General features: G+C 37.9%; 1 protein-coding gene across 1 annotated transcript; it reads left to right on the top strand.

Annotated features, from left to right (window-relative positions):
- The first annotated feature begins 13,452 nt into the window (after positions 1–13,452).
- Positions 13,453–17,322, top strand: LOC124943556. Its single transcript, XM_047484051.1, has 6 exons — positions 13,453–14,743; positions 14,825–14,992; positions 15,206–15,453; positions 15,520–15,762; positions 15,848–16,543; positions 17,206–17,322. The coding sequence occupies exons 1-6, from the start codon at positions 13,453–13,455 to the stop codon at positions 17,320–17,322; spliced, it is 2,763 nt and encodes a 920-aa protein (XP_047340007.1).
- The last annotated feature ends 1,216 nt before the right edge of the window (positions 17,323–18,538 follow it).

The raw sequence follows: 18,538 nt of genomic DNA, 5'->3' as shown, positions 1-18,538 counted from the left end.
TTAACTCTGGAATCAACTATTCCAGAGTCCTTCTTCGAAGAACTTTTCTGACTAGTAGAACTAGCCTTAGATTCATTCACTGTTCTTGTTCTTTTGGCTCATGTCAACAAGATAGAAGACGCCAGTTGATTGGAACGAGTGATGGATCTTCCACCCGTCTGTTGGCTTGATGCTCCGGAAAAAGACTCCTTAGTGTTCTTCATTCGAACGAGGGTATTGGAAACAGTGAAGACATTAAACACCCAAAAAGAGTTCATTGGCTCAGAATCCCCCATAAGAACCCTTAACTGTTCCAACATTCGGCTAAGTTGAGCGGTAAAGCTCACACTTTCTCTATTTTTGGGGTCAATTGTTGCGCACAGGTTCAGGTACAATGTCGATGCCAAGTTGACCTGAATCCCTTTGGAGATGGCTGTTATATAGTCAAAACGATCTTGACTATAAAGATGGAACGATCCCACATTCCCTTGAAGAGCTTTAGCAACCACATCATTCAACAAGATAAAATGGGGTTTAAGAACATTCTTACTCCCGTTTAGTCAGATTTATGAACCATCGGCTGAGAAAGTAGTCTTCATTTCCGCCGTGATTTCTGATGGGAGACTTAAATTGAACGTGTGCCCCTCCGATGGAAGTTCAAAGAATTCCACATAGGATGCTTCGTTGAAAGAAATTTCAGTATTGTTTACTATTGTAGTGATAGAATCGCCAACCATAGTCGCCGATTTGATGAACTCCCGGACCTCCTTCTCGTAAAATATGAACGACCCACCGAGATATTTCACAAGACCAGAGTATTCTAGGGATCTGAACATATCGACCACATCTTGCTGATCGAACGTATAGACGGAAGGAAAGTCCACCTGTAAAGTACAATGTCCAATTGTGATTCTCTTGTTGCCCATTTTGAAAGAATACGAACAGTCACAAGATGAACAAGGGTTTCTTAGAGAGAAAATAGAAGATTTCTAGGGCTCTTAAGAGATTTGAGAGAGAAAAAGCTTTTTCAATCTCATGCAAAATGTCCTTATATAGATTCCTAAGAGTCGCTTGGGTTAACCGTCATATTTTCCTAGGGGTAGGACCCATCCATTAATATTAGACGTCCTTTCCAAACAGTCATCATTAATTTTGAGGGTATATTAGTCATTCTCTCTTAACTTGAAAGACATGCGCCTTCATGTTATTCGGAAATGACTATATTTATGTTTGAGCGGGAAAATTAGATATCACATCACGTGGGACAATTGTCCTTAATCAGTTTAATACACACGTAGTTAGACTTTTTTCTTACTTCTTCAATCTATGATAACTAAACGTCTATTAGACGCAGGCGTCTAATCACGGGTCTCATAAATGTCTAACGTCTATTAGACGTAGACGTCTAATTACGCATGATTAACACATATTAGACGCGTGTTTGGTTAGATGTGAAAATCCAATTGCTCTTGTCTTATAAACGTCTAAACGTCTATTAGACGCATACGTCTAACCGCGCAGGTTATTAACCAAGACACATGGGTTTAGATGCATAGAGTGTAAGTAAAAATACGTCTAAGTATATGCTTTTTCTTTTAGACGACCTCGCCTAATAGACCGATTAAAACATTTTGTCTGCGTGTATCTTTATTTTCATAATAAGTTTTCCCTCTCATTTTGTGCATGTACAAAATGAATGAATAATTTTTTTGAGATCCTTAAGACCAAAAATATTTTTAAAAAATAAAAGCCTTAGTCCTCTGGAATGGCAAAGACCATTGTTGATCTTCTAAAATGTATACTCAGAAGAGGATACTCCATGCTTCCTTCCTGCAGCTTTCCTGTATCACCTACACAAGAAAATATTTACAAACTTTGTTACCCACATTCAATTGGGTCCTCGATCAATCAGTCCCTTAGGAATCCATATTTGAGTAATTTTGATGGATTTCTCATTTTGTGTTGTAATTAATGCGTATGATTTTGACTTAGCAGACGTCTTCCTGCTAGCCACTAATCCCTTAGCTTTTGAAGAAGATTTCTTTTAAAACTCCTTGACTTTGAGTTAGGTTTTAGATTGTCAGACTTACTGTCTGCGTCTAACTTATTATTCAGCCAGCTAACAATCGGCGGAACATAAGTTATTTCATTCTTCAAAGCTACCTCTTCATGAATTGGATCATATTCAATGTCAATTAAACTCCCTTTTACAAAACTTATTGGCTTAAGCTTGTCAGTTGGTGAATTTGACTTTTTGCGGGACTGGTTTGGGTCATTGCTATCAAATCCTAAACAAGATTTATATCCAGCAGGCTTCAACAGACTGATGTGATATTTGACAGCTTCTCCAGACCTTGTCCACGCATTAACAACATAGTTTAACCTTTTGTTTTTAGAAGAAAGATTTTGAATTTGTTCCTTGAGCATCTCATTCTTAGATGAGATCTCGATCTTGTCTTTTTCAAAAATTTTAATTCATGAGTTTGAGACAAAACAGGTTGAGACACTTTAGATAAAGATTTTATTTCATTTAGGGCATCTGCTAGCTTTTTGTACTCTATGACCATGTCATCTAGTGCAGCTATCAGTTGTTCTCTTGAAATTTTTTTAGAGGAGAAGTCAAATACCTCAGTTTCCTGGGTATCTTCTTCTTCTCTTTCCATGAAGCAAGCCACCTCGTCTTCATCATTGTCGTTGGATGAGAAGTAAGAATCACTATAGTTTCGTCTGTTCTTCCCGTCCCCTGCCATAAGAGCCTTCAGCTACTTTTCATCGTCCTTTTTCTTCTCATCACGCTTCGGCTTCCGACATTCCGATTGGTAATGACCTAAAATGCCACAGTTATAACACTTAACATTAGCTTTATATTTCTTATTATCATTAGAATTTGAAGAGTTTGAGTTAGATTTGATCTTCTTCATGAAGTCGCCAAACTTATTCACGAAGAGAGACATATCATCGTTGATGAGTTGTTGTCTACACATCAGGAGCGGTAGGTGACTCTTCAGTAGTCACCAACACTTTGGCAATGATAATGGATGTGGATTGATCTTCTTCAATCCTAGAGTTCAACTCAAACTCATAGGCCTTGAGATCAACAAACAGATCAAAGAGAGAGATCTTGTTGAGGTTTTTGGATTCCCTCATAGCCATCGTCTTTATGTCCCATTCCTTCGGAAGAGCACGCATGACCTTGATAGCAAGCTCCCTAATGCTATAGGTTTTGTCAAGAATAGATAGAGTGGAGACAATTTGGCTGAACCTTGTGTCGAACTCATTCATAGTTTCTCCGGGACGCATTTTGAAACTATCGAACTGTTGAGTGGCAACCATAATCTTGTTCTCCTTTGTTTGCTCATTGCCCTCACATAGTTAGGTAAGTCTGTCCCATATCTCCTTGGTAGTATCACACTCGATGATGTAGTTGAACATATTGTCATCAAGAGATCTGTACAAAACGTCTAATTCCATGTTGTTGAGGTTGTTCTTCCTCTTATCTTCACTGGTCCATTCGGATTTCTCCTTGTCAATCTTGATGGGACAATTTGTGATAACACTCCACATGTCGTCATGAAGAGAAGAGAGATGAGAACGAACTCTCTTCTTCCACACGATGTAGTTTTCTCTTGAGAATGTGAGGATTGCGGTAGCACTAGCATCTTTGGTTATGGTCGACATTCTTAGTGAAAGCTTTAGAATAGAAGCAAGGCTCTGATACCAATTGATAGTATCCGTGTAATCAATAGAGACAGGGGTCTAGCTATTGATGACAACTTCGTACAAAAACGGTTTGATAGAAATCATGTTAGGGATTTAAATCACTTTCTATTCTTCACAAACCCTTGCAAACTTTTGAACGATTCAAGTGCAGAAACGTTTGCTCAAGTTTGAAGCTAAGAACCAAAGAAGGAGAAGATGACATAATATAAATGACATAGAGAGCTGTTTATGGATGTCCGGCATATTGTCTGTTGTCCTTGAGGATCCTTAAATAGAGAGCAGGTACCAACGGTCGAATCTTCTATAATGACACGTGGCGAATACCTATTGGAAAGGCTCCATAGTACATAGGTATAGCAAACTTTGAGCACCATGATCGTGGCCGTACCAATTTGGTAGTGCGTCGAATATTCTTCTAGGATTTTCCTACAAGAAACAAGTAGTGAGAAGAATATTTGCTTACGTGGCATTAACTCATTAGATATAACTAGCTATCGTACTGATCTGCACGGAATAGTGGAGCAGGAGTAGCATACAACTAGTTGATCGTTGGTAGACGAATGCTAGCTTCAAGCAACTGCACGTCTAACTACGCCTGTTAGACTGCACGTCTAACTACGCCTGTTAGACTGCACGTCTAACTACGCCTGTTAGACTTCACGTCTAACTACGTACCTGTTAGACTGCATGTCTAACTACGTCTATTAGACTGCATGTCTAACTATGTATCTGTTAGACTGCATGTCTAACTACGTATTCGTTAGACTGCACGTGTATCTACGTTTGTTAGACTGCACGTCTAACTACTAATCTGTTAGACTGCACGTCTAACTACGTCTTTAGACTGCGCGTCTAACTACGTATCTGTTAGAGTGAACGTCCAACTACGTCTGTTAGACTACACTTCTAACTACGTATCTATTATACTGCACGTCTAACTATGTATCCATTAGATGCATGTCTAACTACATATCTGTTAGACGGCACGTCTAACTACGTTTGTTAAACTACACGTCTAACTACGTTTGTTAGACTACACGTCTAACTACGTATCTGTTAGACAAACGTCTAACTACATCTGTTAGACTGCACGTCTAACTCAATGCGTCTATTATCTAATAAGTCTAATGAACCTCATTCAGACTTAGTCTAATATAGCATGTTTTCGAGACACCTGCACCAAAAAACAATTAGACGACTTAGTTTAAGTTTTACACAAACTCATCATCAAAATTTCGATAATCAAAATGATTTGACCCTTAGTCAAAATAATTTGACCCAACACGTCTTCTTACATATGATTTTGACTGACATGCTCTCGGATGAAATAATGTCTAATTTCAATATGCTTTGTCCGAGAGTTTAGCACTAGGTTATAGGTTATTGTAATTTCACTTGTGTTGTCGCAGAAAATTGGAGACTCTTCTGTTTCAATTCCATAATCTCTTAGCTGTTGTTGAATTCACAAAAGCTGAGAGTAGAAACTCCCTACTGCAAGATATTCGGTTTCAGCTGTAGACTTGGCAACAAACGTCTGCTTCTTGCTGAACAAGAAGTTCAGGCAATCACCAAGGAACTGACAAGTTCCATTGGTGCTCTTCCGATCAATCTTGCACCATGCATAATCTATATATGAAAAACTAGTTAAATTGAAACTAGAATCCTTCGGATACCACAGTCCCACATTTTGAGTTCCCTTTAAATATTTCAAAAACATAATGAGATTGTTTAGGATTAACCTGGAATCTTCCACAAACACCGACAACAAACAAGATGTTTGGTCGGCTGATAGTAAAATAGAGAAAAGAACTGATGATTTCTCTATAGGCAGTGATGTCTACACTTTGTCCATCTTCATCTTTGTCTAGTTTTCTGGAGGAACTCATTGGAGTGGCTGCAGCCTTGCAGCTCTCCATTCTAAACTTCTTTAACAACTCCTTGGTGTATTTGGATTGGTTGATGAGAGTTCATTTTTCAAGTTGACAAACTTGAAGGTCGAGGAAAAAAGTAAATTCTCCCATCATACTCATCTTGAATTTATCCTGCATTAACTTGGAAAATTTCTCACATAATTTGAAGTTAGTTGACCCAAATATGATATCATCAACATAGACTTGAACAAGTAGAATACGAGAATCTTTAACAAATATAAACAGAGTTTTATCAATTGTGCCAATGACAAAATCATGATCAAACAAAAATTTAGTCAAAGTGTCATACCAAGGTCTTGGAGCTTGTTTCAAACCATACAGAGCTTTGTCAAGTTTGAAAACGTGATTTGGTAAAGAATAATCTAGAAAATCAGGAGGTTGTTCAACATATACATCTTCATTCAAAGTACCATTTAAAAATGCACTTTTCACATCCATTTGAAAGACTTTAAAATTCTTAAACAATGCATAAGCTAGGAAGATTATGATTGCCTCAAGTCTAGATATATGTACAAATGACTCCTCAAAGTCAATTCCTTCCTCCTGTCTATATCCTTGAGAAACCCACCGGACTTTGTTTCTTACAACTAAGCCATCTTCACCAAGCTTGTTTTGAAAAACCCATCTTGTTCTAATGACCGATTGATCAGTTAGTCTAGGAGTTAGATGCCACACTTTATTTCTCTAAAATTGGTTTAACTCCTCTTGCATGGCATTGATCCAATCTAGATCAAGCACTACTTCATCAATTTTGGCTCGATTTGAGAAATAAAGGCGGAGTTAGCCATTTCATCCAATAATTGACGTCTTGTCCTACAAAGAGAGTTAATATTGCCAATTATCAATTCTGGTGGATGATTTCTGTTCCAACTGAAGTTTGGTCCTATAGGATTAGACGTCTGATCAGATGACCCCGTGATGTCCGAACTATCAATAATTTGTTGATTAGGAGTTTGGACATCTAGTTGGTTCTCAACCGGATAAGCCACTTGATCAGACAAATAATTCCTTTTGACAGAAACTTCATCTTCACTATCAAATTCAAGACTTGTCGCTTCTAGTCTGTTAGCAATGTCAATGGGATCAATAAAATTATTTTCAACAGATTCATCACAAACAACATGAAATGATTCCTCAACAGTTTGTGTTCGATTATTGTACACTCTAAAAGCCTTACTAACAGAAGAGTAGCCTAACATGATTTTATCATCCGCCTTAGCATCAAAAGCGGTCAAATAATTTTTCCCATTGTTATGAATGAAACACTTACACCCGAATATTCAAAAGTATGAAACTGTAGGATTTCTTCCATAAAACAGTTCATAAGGTGTTTTTTCAAAGTGTTTATTAATTATTGACCGCTTTTGTGTATAGCATGCTGTGTTTATGGCTTCTGCCCAAAACTTCTGAGGAACACTTGATTCGGCAAGCATAGATCTCGCTGCTTCCTTTAGTGTTCTAACTCTTCTCTCAACAATACCATTTTGCTATGGAGTTATGACACTAAACAACTCGTGTCTAATACCAGACTCCTCGAGGTAGGAAGTTAGGCGTCTGTTGGTGAACTTGGTTCTCTAATCACTTCTAATCATGATAATGCTTAAAGATTTTTGGTTTTGAAGTCTTCTAAGGATCTTAATCAATTTTTCAGCCATCTGATCCTTAGATCGCAAAAACACAACCCATGTAAATCTTGCAAAATCATCAATAATGACTAGGGTGAATCTCATTCCTTCTAAGCTCTTTATAGGAATTGGACCGAAAAGATCCATGTGAAAAAGTTCCAAGCACCGGTTGGACTGAGATTTCCCTTTACTTTTGAACGATGATTTGCTCTACTTACCTAACTGGGAAGTAGGACAAACCTTGTCCTTTGAAAACTTCAAACTAGGTAAACCAAAAACCAAATTATGCGAATAAATGTTGTTTATGGTTTTAAAATTAAGATGATTTAGCCTCTTATTCCATAGCCAATTTTGATCATTTTTGGCAATCATGCATATGGAATCAGATATCTTATTTTTTCAGTTCATTTTGTAAGAATTTCCTACCCTACTTTCGGTCAGCAGAGTGTTACCCTACTGATCCTTAACCAGGCTTGCATACGTTTGAAAATCGATAGAAAATCCATTATCACATAATTGACTAATATTTATCAGGTTATAACACAAGTTTTCAACAAGTAGCACGTTGTTTATGGTTAGATTACCATGGATAATCTTACCCTTACCCATGGTCTTACCCTTGGTGTTATCCCTAAAAGTGATCTTAGGCCCTGAATAGTCTGTAATTTCAATTAGAAGTCGTCTATCTCCAGTCATGTGTCTGGAGCATCTACTGTCCAGATACCAAACTGATTCCTCCAGGCAGCTAATCTAATGTACCTACACAAATACATATTTACATTCTTTTGGTACCCACATTCATTTGGGTCCTCGATCAATTAGTCCCTTAGGAATCCATATTTGAGTTATTCTGATGGATTTCCCCTTTTGCGTTATAATAAGTGTGTATGATTTAGGCTTAGCAGGCGTCTTCCTACTAGAAGCTAATCTTTTAACTTTAGAGAATTGTTTTGTTTAAAACTCTTTGGCTTCTTGTCAAGTTTCGATATGCCAGACTTGCTGGCTGTTTTCTTCCTAGGTTTCAGCTAGCTTATAGTTGCGGAACATAAATAATTTCATCATTTAAAGTTGGATCCTCACAGCTTGGATCAGTTCCATTATCAGTTAAAATTCATTTGACAAAGTTGATTGGCTTAAACTTGTTTGTTGTTATGTTTAACTTCTTACAGGGCTTGTCTGAGTTGGCACTGTCAAATCATAAACCAGATTTGCATCTGAAAGGCCTCATCATATAAATATGTTGTCTGACAGCGTCTCTAGACTTTGTCCATGAACTGACTATATATGTTAAACGTTGATTTTCAGATGAAAGATTTTGAATCTTTTCCTTGAGCGTCTCATTCTCGGATGAGAGCTCAGCCACTTTGTTATTAGAAACATTTGTTTCAAAAACTTGAAATGAAAAAGAGTTATTGGTTTCATATTTTGATTTAATTTCATTAAATGAGTCTGATAACTTCTTATACTCAATGACCATGTCATTGAGTGCAACAGTTAAATAATCTCTAGTGAATTCTTTAGAAGAGAAGTCAAATACCTTGGTTTGGTCATCTTCCATCAAGCATGTGACGACTTCATTCTCACTATCTCTAGATGAGTCTGATAGGATCGACTTAATCAATAGAGACGGGGTCTGGCGATTGATGAAGGCTTATGAAAAACGGTTTGAAAGAAATCTTGTTAGGGATTTAATTCACTTTCTATTTTACGCAAACCCTTGTAAACATTTGAAACAGAATCAAGTGCGAAATGTTTACTGGTCTAATGGGATTAGACTTACGTCTAATTGCAATCACTTCAAACTAATCTGAAGGAGTTAGACTGCACGTCTAACTTTCATAAGTTAGACTGCACGTCTAACTTTCATAAGTTAGACTGCACGTCTAACTTTCTCTTTCTATTAGACTGCACGTCTAACTCCGCTGAGTTAGACTGCACGTCTAATTCCGAGATCTATTAGACTGCACGTCTAACTCCACGAGTTAGACTGCAAGTCTAATTATGAGATCTATTAGACTGCACGTATAACTCCACGAGTTAGACTGCACGTATAATTACGAGATCTATTAGACTGCACGTCTAACTTCATGAGTTAGACTGCACGTCTAATTACGAGATCTATTAGACTGCACGTCTAACTCCACGAGTTAGACTGTATGTCTAATTACGAGATCTATTAGACTGCACGTCTAATTTCACGAGTTAGACTGCATGTCTAATTCATACATCTAATACCAAATCAATTTAATGAGCCTCATTAGAACCAAGTCTAATGAAATCTAATTTCGATACACCTACATCAAGAACAGTTAGACGTATATATAATCCATTCATCATTTCATCATCAAAAATCCAATAGTCAAACTATTTCAACACATGGTCAAAATAATTTGACCCAACAATTTCCCCCTTTTTGATGATGAGATTGAAATCCTGCATTGACAACCAATTAGCGTATTCATCATATAAATGTAAGCAAACCCCTATTTCCATGCAAATATTTTCATACACACAACATTCAGAATATCAAATTCATAAACCCATAAATATGAGTGTTTCAGAAGAAACACACAAAATATTGTTTTAAAAATGGCAGAGATAAGTTCACAACAAAACATCATCAAAAACATTTTCAAAAACTTCATCTAAAATGAAAATAAATTCTATTCTAATCTTCTTCTTCTCCTTAATCATTTTTCTGGAAAGGATATTCTTTAACCTAAGAGGTCTCTAAGACTGCGGTTAGAGGAGGGTTGGAAATATCTCTTTTCATTTTCTTGGACTTGAGCCTCTTCACCCTGAGAACATATTCAACAACCTTCTGGCTGTTCATAGTTTTGGAAGGAAGGTGAAAACTTTTACCGGGTTGATCTAGAAGAAAGCAAAGGAAAGCGCTGAGAGGACCGTCAAAACCAAAGATAGTTTTATGGGCAACAACCATTCTTACAAGATTTCCGAAGAGGAAGCTTGTCCAGTTGACGGGCACACCCCTTGTGATAGCCACCATTATCTCGAAAACCTTAGTACAATACTTGTAGGAAGATTCTTTTGTGAGAAGAGATTTAGATATGATTTCACTTAGAAGAGCAAACTCATCTTTCAGGAGATTTTTCTTCCCGTGAATATCCATTTGGGGAGAATCAGAGAAGATTTTCATCATAGTAAACATGATTTCAGGAGGGGAGCGAGGAAACTCATGAATACATGAAAGATCTGAGAAAAACAAAGTTATGTCTTGACTTGCAAGTTGAGCATTTAGATAATAGATTTCTTGTCCATCAATCTGCTTATACATCAAGAGTACTAAAAAGATTTTTTATGGATAAAGTGCATCCCCTAAGTAGTCCAATGATCGTGAGATCACTTGATGTAAATAAAGATTCATTTCGACCTCGTATGTGTAATGAAGAACTAATTGGTCCTAAAGTACCATATCTTAGTGTTATTGGAGTACTAATGTATTTGGCTACTCATACTAGACCTGATATATTATTTTCAGTAAATTTATTAGCGAGATATAGTTCTTCACCGACAAGGAGACATTGGAATGGAGTTAAGCATATTTTTTGGTACCTTCAAGGAACTATGGACATGGGATTATATTATCCATATATATGTGAAGCCGAATTGATTGGGTACGCAGATGCAGGGTATTTATCTTATCCTCATAATGGTAGGTCTCAAATGGGTTACGTATTCACATATGGTGGTACATCTATATCTTGGAGATCTATGAAACAATCAATTACCGCCACATCTTCAAACCATTCCGAGATCATCGCTATTCATGAGGCAAGTCGAGAACGTGTATGGTTGAGATCAATCATTCATCATATTCGAGAGTCATGTGGTTTATCTGTAAACAAGAATTCTACAACAATTTTATGAGGATAATGCAGTTTGCATTACACAATTAAAGGGAGGATATATTAAAGGCGATAGAACGAAACACATATCACCAAAATTCTTTTTCACTCATGATCTCTAGAAGAAAGGTGATATTGATGTTCATCAAATCTGTTCATCAGATAATCTAGCAGATCTATTTACAAAAACATTGCCTACTACGACCTTTGAAAAACTACTGTATAATATTGGCATGCGGAGACTCAAAAGTTTAAAGTGATGTAACTAAAGGGGGATTTTACGTACTACACTCCTTTTCCCTTAATCATGGTTTTATCCCAATGGGTTTTCCTGATAAGGGTTTTAATGAGGCAGCATACCAATGGCATCCAAGGGGGAGTATTATAAATTCAATATAATTAATGGATGTCATTGTGTAAGACTCTTGGTTTTCATATATTCCACCATTATGAATACCTTTGGTTTTTATGTATATAGTCCTATAAATAGGACACATATGAACATTGTAAACGTATCCCTTTGATAAACAATAATAAATTCTCTCGTTATTATCTCTCTTGTTCATTATCTTGTATGTTTATAACATATATATTGATTTCGATGACTATTTGTACAACTTTATCTATAAAGACACCCTGACTATATAATGTATAAGTTTGTTTTTATATTTGCGCATCGTACGGGTTAAATACTTGTTTAACTAATTTAAAAGTTTATTTAATATTATAATTATTAAATATTTTAGAATTGAAAAATAGTAAGAGTTCTTAACTATTTTATTTTGGAAATATAAAAATGACTAATCATATGGAAATTTGAATTTATCGTGTCCATCTCTTCGTCCACGATCTTTTGTTTATGAAAAGGCAAATCGATCATCGGGGTCCTTTATCTTTCTCCACGTTACAAATGTTTTCGTGTTTTGTAGAATAGGATGAAACAATTGTCAACTTTTGGAGATGTTTAACTCAAAAACTTTATATAAATGTCATTAGTGATCCTTTCATAAAGTTTGAGGATACTTTGGTGATCATTTCTAAAAGACAAAAAAAAATACATTATTAAAAGTAAGTAATTGAAGTGTAACCCAAATGATTGGGAAATTTGATGGAATAACTCTCATAAGAGGGTTATTTCCACTTTTAACATGCCATTAATAATTTTATCATTTTTGACCTTTTGCCAAGGCAAAAGGTCAGTTTTACCCTTTATTAAAAAAAAAAAATTTGATTTTCATTCTCCCCCGTCGTGGGAAAGTCGTTTCCCATTCTCCAGTTCTCCTTTCACTCCCTCTCTCTCGTTTCCAACTTCCCGAAGACGACTGATCAACCCCCAAGACGACGACGACAACGAAAATCCCCCGAAACATCGACGACGTCCTCTCCCTCGAACCCTCCCTCGAACCCCGACGAGCTCCGACGACAAACAATAGCCCCCGACGAGAATCTCAACTCCAGAACGTCGAAGGTTAGTATTTCTTCCCCGTTTCTATCTGTTTCTATCCTAGTTCTCCGTTTTATATCCATGCATGCTATAATGGAGGAATGGTTTAGGGTATTGTTTAGGTTTAGGTATGGGTTTAGGTTTAGTTAGTGTTTATTGTTTAGGTTTATTGTTTAGGTTTAGTTTTGGTTTTAAAATGCTTCTGTCGAAGGCTGTTGCAGGGTTTTGGGTTTATTGTCGATGGCGACGATGCATTTTCGCAGGCGACAGTGCATCTGTCGCAGACGACGGTGCATCTGTCGCAGACGACGGTGCATCTGTCGCAGACGACGGTGCATCTGTCGCAGACGACGGTGCATCTGTCGCAGACGACGATGCATCTGTCGTAGCCTGCGACCGATGCATCGTCGTCTGCGACAGATGCACCGTCGTCTGCGACAGATGCACCGTCGTCTGCGACAGATGCACCGTCGTCTGCGACAGATGCACCGTCGTCTGCGACAGATGCACCGTCGTCTGCGACAGATGCACTGTCGCCTGCGACATATGTCATATTTCCTTTAAATTAGTGGTATTTACTTTCATTATTCTGACTTATTGATTTTTTGCAGATGGCACCAACCAAATGCAAAAACAAAACTGTAATTGAGAACTTTCCTGGACGTGTTTCATGGAAGTCTACTTGCACCTGCTTGTTAAAGACCAAGGACAAGTTTAATCACTTTGGTCTTATGGAAAGGGCTATGAAGAGTCAATTTCAGTATCTATTGAAAGCCCCGACTGTCATTTTCTCAGGAACAATAATCCACCAGATGTTGATCAGGAAAAGCAGCTCCAATTCGAAGGGAATAAGTTTCTTAGTCAATGGTTAGCAGCTTTACTGGGGCATGAAGGAATATGCCTTGGTAACAGACCTAAATTTTGGAAGATTTCCTGTGATTGAAAACTGGCACGCTGAAGAATGTCCACCCCTAGTCCATAAATACTTTGGTGGCAAAACAGTTGTTAAAGTGACAGAAGTTCAAAGTGTTTTCCTCAACTGCTATGAGAAGGAGGATGCATGGAAGCTTGGGCTCATCAACCTTATCTACCAGTGTCTCTTTGGATCTGATAATAGGAAGAGGGTATGTTTGAAGATCTTCAGCATGGTGGAGGATATGGAAATGTTCCTTCAATTTCCATGGGGAAATGTGTCATTCAATTCAACTTTGAAGGGTATTGACAAGGACATGAAACATCTTCGGCAACTATATGTGGAGAAGAAGGAAACTTGTAAGGGGAACTGTGATGTTGCTTATACTATTAGTGGCTTCGCCATAGCCTTCCAAGTTTGGACATATTTGGTTATGTCTACATTTGTCCCCAAATTTGCGGATATGATCGAGGAAAAACATACATGCCCAAGGATATTACTTTTTACAGCCTCCAGAAGCAACACCAACACTAGCCAAGAGGTATCCAATGCCCTTTTCAAATGCAATGTCTTTAACAAGATTCATGAGTCTGAGGAAGAGAAGAGGAACTACTGTGGGGATGACTTTGAAGAAATGGGAGATTACATTTATGATGATTTATTTGAGGTGGATGGTAGGAAGAGAAAAAATGAAGATGGTACTCCCAAACAAACGCCCAAGAGGAGAACAATTAAAAGGACAGCAATTAAGAGGATCGAGTCTAGTGATGAATCTAGCGAAGACAGCTCTCGGTCTACTACTCGTGAATCAACCCATGTCCCTTCAGCAACGAGTCCTCAAAAGAAAGAAGACAGTTCTCCTACTAGGCAAGACAAGTTTGACAATCCGGTGACTAAAGCCCAGAATGATGACAAGTTTGATGAGCTTACAAAGGATGTGAAGGAGTTGACAAGGGATGTGAAGGAGCTGAAAACTGAAATGAAGGTAATGAAAGAGGATCAACGGGTTATGTTCAAACACATAATCCAATTATTGGGTGAAATAAAACAACAAAAGAATGATGTTTCTGCTGCTGATGATTTAGTGGAGATGGATTTGGAAATCAACAAAGATGTTGCTGATGAGAATGATGATGTTGATGATCTGCCGAATGAAAAAGAAGATGCTGCTGATATGAATGATGTTGGGTTGGAGGATGCTGTTGTCGATGGGTTGGAGATGATAAACAATGATGATGTTGGGTTGGAGGATGCTGTTGTTGATGGTTTGGAGATGATAAACAATGTTGCTGTTGTTGATGATGACAAAGATTCTTCTGCTGTTGATGGTTTGGAGATCAACAAAGAAGCTGTTGTTGATGATGATCAAAACAAGGATGCTTCTGCTGTTGATGGTTTAGAGATGAACAAAGAAGCTGTTGTTGATGATGATCAAAACAAAGATGCTGCTGCTGAAACTGTTGTTGTTGAAACTGCTGCTGATGAAGAGGTTGTTCATGAAGAGGCTATTGATGGTTTGGAGATCAACAATGAAGCCGAGCAGAATGAAAACAAAGTTGAAGAGGCTAAAAACAAAGTTGAAGAGGCTGTTCATGAAGAGGCTGTTGATGGTTTGGAGATCAACAATGAAGCCGAGCAGAATGAAAACAAAGTTGAAGAGGCTGAAAACAAAGTTGAAGAGGTTGTTGATGAAGAGGCTGTTGATGGTTTGGAGATCAACAAAGAAGTCGAGCAGAATGAAAACAAAGTTGAAGAGGCTGCAGCAGTTGTTGATAAGAATGCTGAGTTGGGAAAGAAAGAATTGGCCACGAAGAAGAAGAGGAAGGTAGTTTTGGCCAAAAATAGGTTGCAGCAGTTGGGCAAGAAAAGGAAGATGAATGAAGAGGCTGACATGGGAAAGATGAATGATGAAGAGGCTGACATGGGAAAGATGAATGATGAAGAGGCTGACATGGGAAAGAAGAATGATGAAGAGGCTGAGTTGGGAAAGAAGAAGGATGATGATGTATTGGTATTGACTCCAACAAGATTTCAGGGATAGAGTTTTCGGAGAAAGAAGAGGTCCACACAATTGGGGAACTATACAGATCCTAATGGAAAATCCTTTAAACTCATTGATCCAGTAACTGTAAATCCTCTTTTAGATTATGATAGTGAACTGTTGGATGATTTGAAACAATGGCTGAAGCTGGAGGATGATGACAAGATAAATCTGGTTCTTTTCCATGCTGGTCGAGAATTGTTTAACAGAATGTTGAGGCCTCAGAATTGGCTACATGATCAGGTAAGTTTTTGTTGTTGAAACTGTTTTTTGGGTATTGTATTAACAGCAGGTTAAAGAGAAATAGCAGGAATTGCATCTGGCGCAGGCGACAGATGCATTCCCTGCTATTTCTCTTCATGTTCTGTGCTTAATTCATTCGATGCTCTGTGCTTACTTCATTTTCTCGAATCTGTCGCAGGAGATAGATGCAGCATGTTACATTCTTAAAAAAAGGGTTGCCAATTTTCCCAAGACTTATCAACCGATGGATTTCTCAATATGTGACTGTAATGTCACTACGAGGTTGTCGTTATGTTATTCAAAGTTCTCCAAAAATCCACAAACATACCAATTCGACGATGACTTGATGGAATATTTCAGGGGTGATGAAGGAAAATTGATGACTTCTTGGATGATTGTAGATAAGATATATTTCCCTATGAATCTTAATATGAAGCATTGGGTCCTTTGTGAGGTGCAACTACAAGATTGGTGCATCAATGTTTATGACTGCGAACAAGGATTTATCAAAAAGAATCACTATGACAAGTTCATGAAACCACTATGTAAAATGATTCCATATCTCTTTCTATTTGGAACGACCGAGTTTGACAGGATCAAGTATCCTAAGTTCAGTTTGGAAGGAATGTCATATGTTGTAATACCACACCCAAGAGTCCCCAAGTGCACGAAGAGTGGAGACTGTGGTCTTTTTACAATCATGTATTTGGAGTACCTTACTGCAAAATTGGATATATCAGCTGTGACATCAGAGAACATTGTTTTTTGGAGACAAAAATGGGTAGTTAGGTTGTTCCACCATATAATAGACCCATAGAAAATGGACATAATTTAGCTATGTATATTTTTGAATGTAAACCTTATGTATTTATTTTTGAATGTAATGTAGTTTGCTATTTTGAATTCAAATATAATATAGTATATATATATAATTAAGCACAAAACATAAATGAAATGCATCTGTCGCATGCGACGGTGCATCTGTCGCAGGCGACGGTGCATCTGTCGCAGGCGGGAAATGCATCTGGCGCATGCAACAGATGCATTTCCCGCCTGCGACAGATGCATCGTCGCCTGCGACAGATGCACCGTCGTCTGCGACAGATGCACCGTCGCATGCGACAGATGCACCGTCGCATGCGACAAATGCATTCCTGCTACTTCTATTTGTCCTGCGACAGATGCATTCCTGCATTCCTGAAATCAATCCTGCTATTTCTCTTTGACAACACAACAGATGACAACACTTAAACAGATGAAATATGAAGATGATCAAAACCCTACCCAAAAAACAGTTTGATCAACACCCTACCCCAAAAACAGATGATCAAAACCCTACCCCAAAAACAGATGATCAAAACCCTACCCCAAAAACAGTTTGATCAAAACCCTAAAACAGTTTGATGTACATACAAAAACGGTTTGATCAAAACCCTAAAACAGTTTCATGCCAAAGATTGGGCACTTGATTGTGAAGGTTGTGTAGATTGGGCACTTGATTGTGAAGGTCTTGCAGTAGATGGTGCAGGCATCACTGCTGAGCATGTTGCTCTGTTATGACCTAGACCGCCACATGAGCCGCACCGTCTCCGTTCTTTACGAACCTCACCTTGTGATGATCTACGTTTTGTTGTTGGTCGTCCTTTCTTAATCTTCACTGGGGTTTTAGGCAGACTCGTTTCTTGATATGTTCGGGAATGTCCCAAGCTTCATTATGTTGAAAAACTGGATAACATGTCTCCGCATAAGCCATGCACCACGATTCAGTTGAGTAAAACCTGCAAAATTATACAGTGATAACATAAATTCAACATAACATATATTCAACACAACATAAATTGAACATAACTTATGGAACAAAAATTCTCTAACCTTGCGCACAACTCATATGGAACCGATTTCCGGAAACGGGCAGCAGCTAGGGCATGCGTACAAGGAAGACCGGATACATCAAATACCCTACAAGTACATGTTCGACCCTTGAAGTCAACTTGAAAATCAAATTCACCGTCATGCACATGGAACTGAAATCGATTAAGTGGATAAACGCTGTAGAATCTAGCATTTTCACCTTCCTCATGTAATAACTTTTCATAATATGGAGATAAATGTTCGTTGTGGTTGGATGATTTTTCTCTTCTATGATAAAACCAATCTTGTATTGTGAATCTTAAATAGTCAGCTAATGTTGTTATGGGATATTTCCTAGCTTCTCTGCACTGACTATTAAAACTTTCAGCGCAATTACTTGTCATTTGATTGTATCGCGAACCGGGGAAAAAAACACGACTCCATCTTTCCACTCCAATTTGTTCCAAATATTGAGCAATCCTAGGGTCTTTAGTTCTGATCTTGTCAAAATGCTTCTGAAACGTGGTCTCGGTGTATGCACGAGAAGCCAAATCAAACTCAACATGACAGTTATTAGTTTTAAATTTGGTCATTATATTCATTTTGATGTGGTATGTGCATGCCCCGTGATGTGCTTCTGGAAAAACCGCGGACAAGGCGTTGGCAATACTTGGGTGTCTATCGGATATGAAGACGAGATCCGGGACTGATCCAATTGCCAACCTTAGTTGTTGCATGAAATATGTCCAAGAGTTATTATTCTCTGAATCAACGACACCAAAAGCAACGGGATATAGTTGCTCGTTCGCATCCAATGCTATCGCAACCAGTAGTTGACCTCCAACTTTATGCTTAAGGAAGCTGGCATCGATGCACAATACAGGACGACAACATCCTATGAAACCCCTAATTGAAACCCCTAAAG

The sequence above is a fragment of the Impatiens glandulifera genome, chromosome 6 (genome assembly GCF_907164915.1).
Source record: "Impatiens glandulifera chromosome 6, dImpGla2.1, whole genome shotgun sequence".
In the NCBI taxonomy this organism is placed as follows: Eukaryota; Viridiplantae; Streptophyta; class Magnoliopsida; order Ericales; family Balsaminaceae; genus Impatiens; species Impatiens glandulifera.
This window is presented reverse-complemented; position numbering and strand designations above follow the sequence as displayed.

What these genes read in the sequence shown, in the direction of transcription:
- LOC124943556 (XM_047484051.1), top strand. Translation starts at nt 13,453, where the DNA reads ATGAAGGAATATGCCTTGGTAACAGACCTAAATTTTGGAAGATTTCCT. An exon ending in AGAATTGGCTACATGATCAG is followed by an intron (nt 15,763 to 15,847) that starts GTAAGTTTTTGT and finishes CATCTGGCGCAG; the next exon opens with GCGACAGATGCATTCCCTGC. An exon ending in TTTTTTGGAGACAAAAATGG is followed by an intron (nt 16,544 to 17,205) that starts GTAGTTAGGTTG and finishes ACCCTAAAACAG; the next exon opens with TTTCATGCCAAAGATTGGGC.